Source organism: Meriones unguiculatus, chromosome X (assembly GCF_030254825.1).
Source record: "Meriones unguiculatus strain TT.TT164.6M chromosome X, Bangor_MerUng_6.1, whole genome shotgun sequence".
Taxonomy (NCBI): Eukaryota; Metazoa; Chordata; class Mammalia; order Rodentia; family Muridae; genus Meriones; species Meriones unguiculatus.
In genome coordinates, this window is record NC_083369.1 from 130,563,827 (window position 1) to 130,568,966 (window position 5,140).

At 37.4% G+C, this 5,140-nt stretch overlaps 1 protein-coding gene across 1 annotated transcript; it reads left to right on the plus strand.

Annotated features, from left to right (window-relative positions):
• Positions 1 to 2,927: 2,927 nt before the first annotated feature.
• LOC110539874 (ATP synthase F(0) complex subunit C2, mitochondrial-like) lies at positions 2,928 to 3,296 on the plus strand. Its single transcript, XM_060375004.1, has one exon. The coding sequence runs from the start codon at positions 2,928 to 2,930 to the stop codon at positions 3,294 to 3,296; it is 369 nt and encodes a 122-aa protein (XP_060230987.1).
• The last annotated feature ends 1,844 nt before the right edge of the window (positions 3,297 to 5,140 follow it).

A 5,140-nucleotide genomic window follows, 5' to 3' on the forward strand; every position in this document is an offset into this window, starting at 1 on the left:
TTTCTCTCTCTCTTCATCTCCATCTTATAAACCTCTTTCATATAAAATCTGTTGTGCTCACCATCATTTCATTGGTCATAAGACTTCGTGTCTTATAAGAACCCATGAGGCCTGGATGAAAGTATTAAATGAGACATTTGGGTTAAGGATAGAACTGGAACAGTGATGTATGGAAAATTTCAGTTCTGAGTTTACTAGTGAAAAAAAAATGGAGGATATAATTCTAGAACACGTTCTCCTGATTAGTATAAGCAAAGGCTAAGGCCACAGCTAATGCCACAGCCAATTAGCCTCTTCTGGAATTCTATCTCTGTTCTTTCATAGCTATGTGACCTTAGAGATATCATATCTTTCTGTTCCTCAGTTTTCTCATCTCTAAAAGAGCTTTAGCAACTTCATACCTTGAATGAAGAGAGTTAATAATATATAGAAGTAGTAAAAGAAGCAGAAAAGGAGAAATGTTTCATAGCTGGAGACTTGAAGACTCAAATGGTTTACATATAATGCCAAAGTTCCACACATAGGGATGGAAATTAGTCCTGCTTTGTGACTTTTCCTAGGAAGATGTAAACAAACAAATATTCACTTCAGAGAGGGCATTGACAACAGACCAAAGAAACTATTCCACTCAATTATAGTTTGGTGAGATGACAAGTTTATCAAGGTTACTTACAGGACTCTAGATGGGAAATGACCATCTGAGTCACCAAAAAGCCCACTGAAGTTTAGGTTGATGCTTCATGAAAGCTTCATCAATGAAACTTTAATGTCTAGCTTTCAAGCAGCTGTACTGAAAAACATCTTTCTTAGCAACTGTTTACTGTTTGTATCAATTTGCAGAGGGTCCTTGCTGATCTTGTAATTTTCTGAGATTCTCCTATCTTGTATGTTTTGTGGTCTTCCTGAGCCTTACCAATCACCTTCCTTCCATACCCTAGGAAGCAATGTTTTTTTAATTAAATTTTTATTTTTTCATTAATTACATTTTATTTGCTTTGTGTCCCAGCTGTGACCCCCTCCCTCATTCCCTTCCAATCCCACCCTCCCTCCTTCATCTCCTCCCATGCCCCTTTCTATGTCCACTGATAGGGGAGGTCCTCCTCCCGGAAGCAATGTGTTAATTCAAGGGAAATAGTTTCAAAACCTAAGCACCTAGGCTTTGCTGTGTCGGTAAAGAAATGGGAATTTGAAATTATAACTTGAACCTATGAAGTAGAGTCTTTGTTAAACTATGATGACAATGTTAAAAGGATGGCAAGGAAGCATACAGAAGATAATAATATACGAGATTTAAGGATATTGAGTGTTGTTTTCTGTATCAAAATCCTGAACAGAACCCAATAGCTTCCATACCTCCTTTTTATTATCTTAGTTTTTCATTGAACTCTGAGGAATGACAACATTGTCATTCAGTTTGACTTTAGTCTGGCAGCATTTTATGCACTCATTTCCTAGCTTACATAATTATTCCCCATATAATATTTCCATATTCATTTTGGAATATGCAGAATGATATACCTCCCTCATTCCTAACATGTCATTATGATATATGCCATTTCATTCCATTAACAATTGGAAAATGGATTTCTGGAAGCCTGGTACTTGGCAATTGATGTGCTATTTTCTCTACATTTAAGAGAATATCCATGAATGCGGTAAGAATTGCAGCCATGAATTGTTTGGTAATGATCTCTGGTGGCATTTCTGTCTGAACATGAAAATATAACATTAGTATGATTTGTGCCCTATTCTACTAGTTCCTAATTTCTTCTAGCAGTACAGAGTGATTTTACCTAATGTATAAGTTCTGTTATAGATGCTTACTGCATTTGGTCTCTTGGAAGTACATCTTCTAAATCTGACAAAGGAAAATGGTAAAAACTAAAATGTCCCAACTAATCCCTGCAACTCCACCATCTTTTAACTCTGATTCCAAACCTGAAAGTATTCATAATTCCTTGAGCTAAAGTAAACTCATCCTTATGACACATAATTAAATTACTGACAAATAAAATCTAAAATTCCCCCAGAGTAGTCTACATAAACATCAGCAGAATAATTTAGCTGAGGTAAAAATTATCTTACTGAAAGACTCCAAAAAAGACATCTGAAGAATCTCCCCTAAACTCAGATATCGTTTAATTTGTTTCATAGCAATTACAAAAATTTTTATGTAAAATCCTCTCTTATTTTAGCTGTTCTTTACCACCCTTCATTTTCCATGTCTTTATCAAATTGAGGTCTAAAGCATTAAGGAAAAGTTTAAACTTCAGGCTGACATCCTCTCAAAATCCCACTAATCTTTAGTGACTAAAGAAAATTAATCTTCATCTATTAATTAAAATTAAATATTATGATATGTATATAATATATAAATACATTTTCATTATTCATAATATCTAAGTTAAGATTCTAGAGAAGGAGTAATGCACTATTTCCATTTTGTCCATCTGAATTTCCATTTAGTTGGACAAAGATCAGATTCAATTATACCAAAACTTTTAAACTAGGGAACTTTAATATGGGAAAATTGTAATCTGTAATTTCTGGCACTCTAATTAAATAATTATGAAACACACACACGCGCACACCTCACAGCAGAAACAATTTGAATCTCTTCATACTTTCAGGACCTTGTAACTTCAGCCCTTTTTCTTAGGAACTTTGCCTGCCTTTCTGTCTCTTGCCTTTCCAGAATTACAGCGTCTACACCATATGGAATATTTCTAAGCCAACTCTTTTCAGGTTCACCACAATACGAACAACAAATCAACACACTGGTACTTTTTGGGTCAATATTTTCCTCTACCAATTTTTTTTTATCATTTTCATATCTTCTTATAAGCTTAAAAAATGTCTTAACTAGCCTGTCTCTGTCTTCTCTATCCTGGGAGCAGCTCTCCTGCCTTGACCCCTCACCCTTGAAAATGTCTTCCTTCTACAAGTTTGTCTCTACCTGTTCATTGATTAGGAGCACCTCTCGGCTGCTGAGTAGTCCCCTCTCTGCTGTAGAGTTGAAGCCACTAGAGATGCCAGCAGATGAGGGCCTCAGCAGCTTGGCACTCCAGCGTGCTCTGACCTCACTCAACTCTAGCTGCAGTTTCCAAACCAGCACCATTTCAAGGGATATCGACATAACCACCAAGTTCATTGGGGCTCGGGCTGCTACAGTTGGTATGATTGGCTCTGGGGTTGGGGTTGAAACTCTTTTTGGGAGCCTCATCATTAGCTATGCCAGGAACCCTTCCCTGAAACCACAGGTCTTCTCCCATGTGATTCTGGATGTTGCCCTCTGAAGCCATGGGGCTCATTTGCCTAATCGTGGCCTTTCTCAACCTCTTTGTCATATGAAGCAGCTGTCTCCACTTTCACCTCCCATAGTTCTTTTATGTCCCATCTGCCCTGTATGTTCCTTTTCCTGTACCTCCCTAGAAGTCTTGGGGAAGTGATTGGCTCAGGGTTTGGCAGAAAGAAGACAAATAAATACTGTATTAATAAGAAAAACAACTGTCTTAACCTCCTTCTACTCTTTTTGTGTTGAAAAGCAAATTTTAAATTATCTATTGGTTTAATAATTTTCCATGTTTCTATTAATACTTCCTTAAAATGTGCTACCAGTTTTAGGACATTATCCTTTCTGGAGTTGGTGGGAGAGAGTATACTTAGTTTATGAAAATTGGGGATCTACACACCTCTACCATTTTTGGCCATGTGACCTGTGGCTCTCCTGGAATCTTTCTCAGCCTAGTGGACTTTACCTATAAAACAATAATACGGATACCTGTTCTACTAATGGAATATTCAAAGGTGGGGCCATTTATAAAGAAGCTCTTTAACTACAAAAAGGCTATGTAATTTTCTTTCAAAAACGTCTTTGTTATCAGAACCATTTGGCTGAAGAATGCACTGGCTTTCACTACCTTTTAAGAAATAGAAAAGACACTGTCTTAGGTGTCAGCACTTTGTGCCAGACAAATTCATGTCCTCCCTCTGCTAGCCAGAACAGTTTCTTTCTTGCAATTCAAAACTTATCCCAAGCCTGCTTCCCAAAATTTATCTCCATTGTTAATATTTTAAAGCCTATGTCTACTGATAACATCTCCCTATGACTTTATATACTCTAATCCCTCTGTCCTCCCCACACTGTTTATCGTTGACTACTACATATCTTCCAGCCTTGACATTCCTTCTTGACCTTAACAAATAAAAATAGTTTCCTTTTGCACATCCCCTGGTTTGGGGATGAGGTAGGAATGAATAAGAAAGATTGAATACTTGTCTCTGTGTGCTCTATAAGTGTATATGTAGGTCTGAATACCCCTATGTACACACGTGGAAGCCAGAGACATTTCTTCCTCTATTGCGCTCCACGTTATTTTGTAATTGAAGGAAAATTCATATGATGTATTTTGATTGTGTGTTGTGTTTTTCCCTCTATAATTACCCCTAGAGCATCCCTGCCGCCCTACCCACCCAACTTTATGTTTCTCTCCCTCTCTCTCCCTCTCTTTAAAACAGAAAAAAATAGATATGCAAAAAATGAAATAAAAATAAACAATAAAGAAGGGAAATCCCAAACCCCATACAAAGTAAAATATGACAATGTCTACAAAAATACTATTAAATTTATTTTGTGTTAACTACTCCTGGCCATGGGACCTGCCCTGAAATGTGGTTACTATATCCTATGAAACTCCTCTGGGTGAAAAATTACTTCCTTCACCATCAGGTAACAGTTAAAGATAACTTCTTGGTTAACAGTGGGCTCCCATGTCCAGTTCCCCCTCTCACTCCTGGAATTCCATCTGGGTTGAACCTTAGTACACCTGTGCATGCTGCCGTACTCAGCCCTCATCAGAAAAGCTTCTTGTAGTAGACGGTAGTTAGCACAGAGACACACAACTTGGTAATGTGCAGAATGAGAATGCTCAGTCCTAAATGGGAGAAATCCTGCCTTCAGGTAAGGAGCCTGCCACCATTATCCCAGCAAACTGGTGACTCAATATTCTAATTAACAACTTTTATCATGCAGTTTTCCATTTGGAAACAATTAAATATCTCTGTTGCTGACACTAACATATGCTTGCTATCGGCTTCAGAAAACCTCACATCTTAGTTTCAACCACTTTTACTGGCAGTT

Excerpts from the sequence above, each read along its gene's own strand:
- LOC110539874 (XM_060375004.1), top strand. The coding sequence starts at position 2,928 with ATGTCTTCCTTCTACAAGTTTGTCTCTACCTGTTCATTGATTAGGAGC.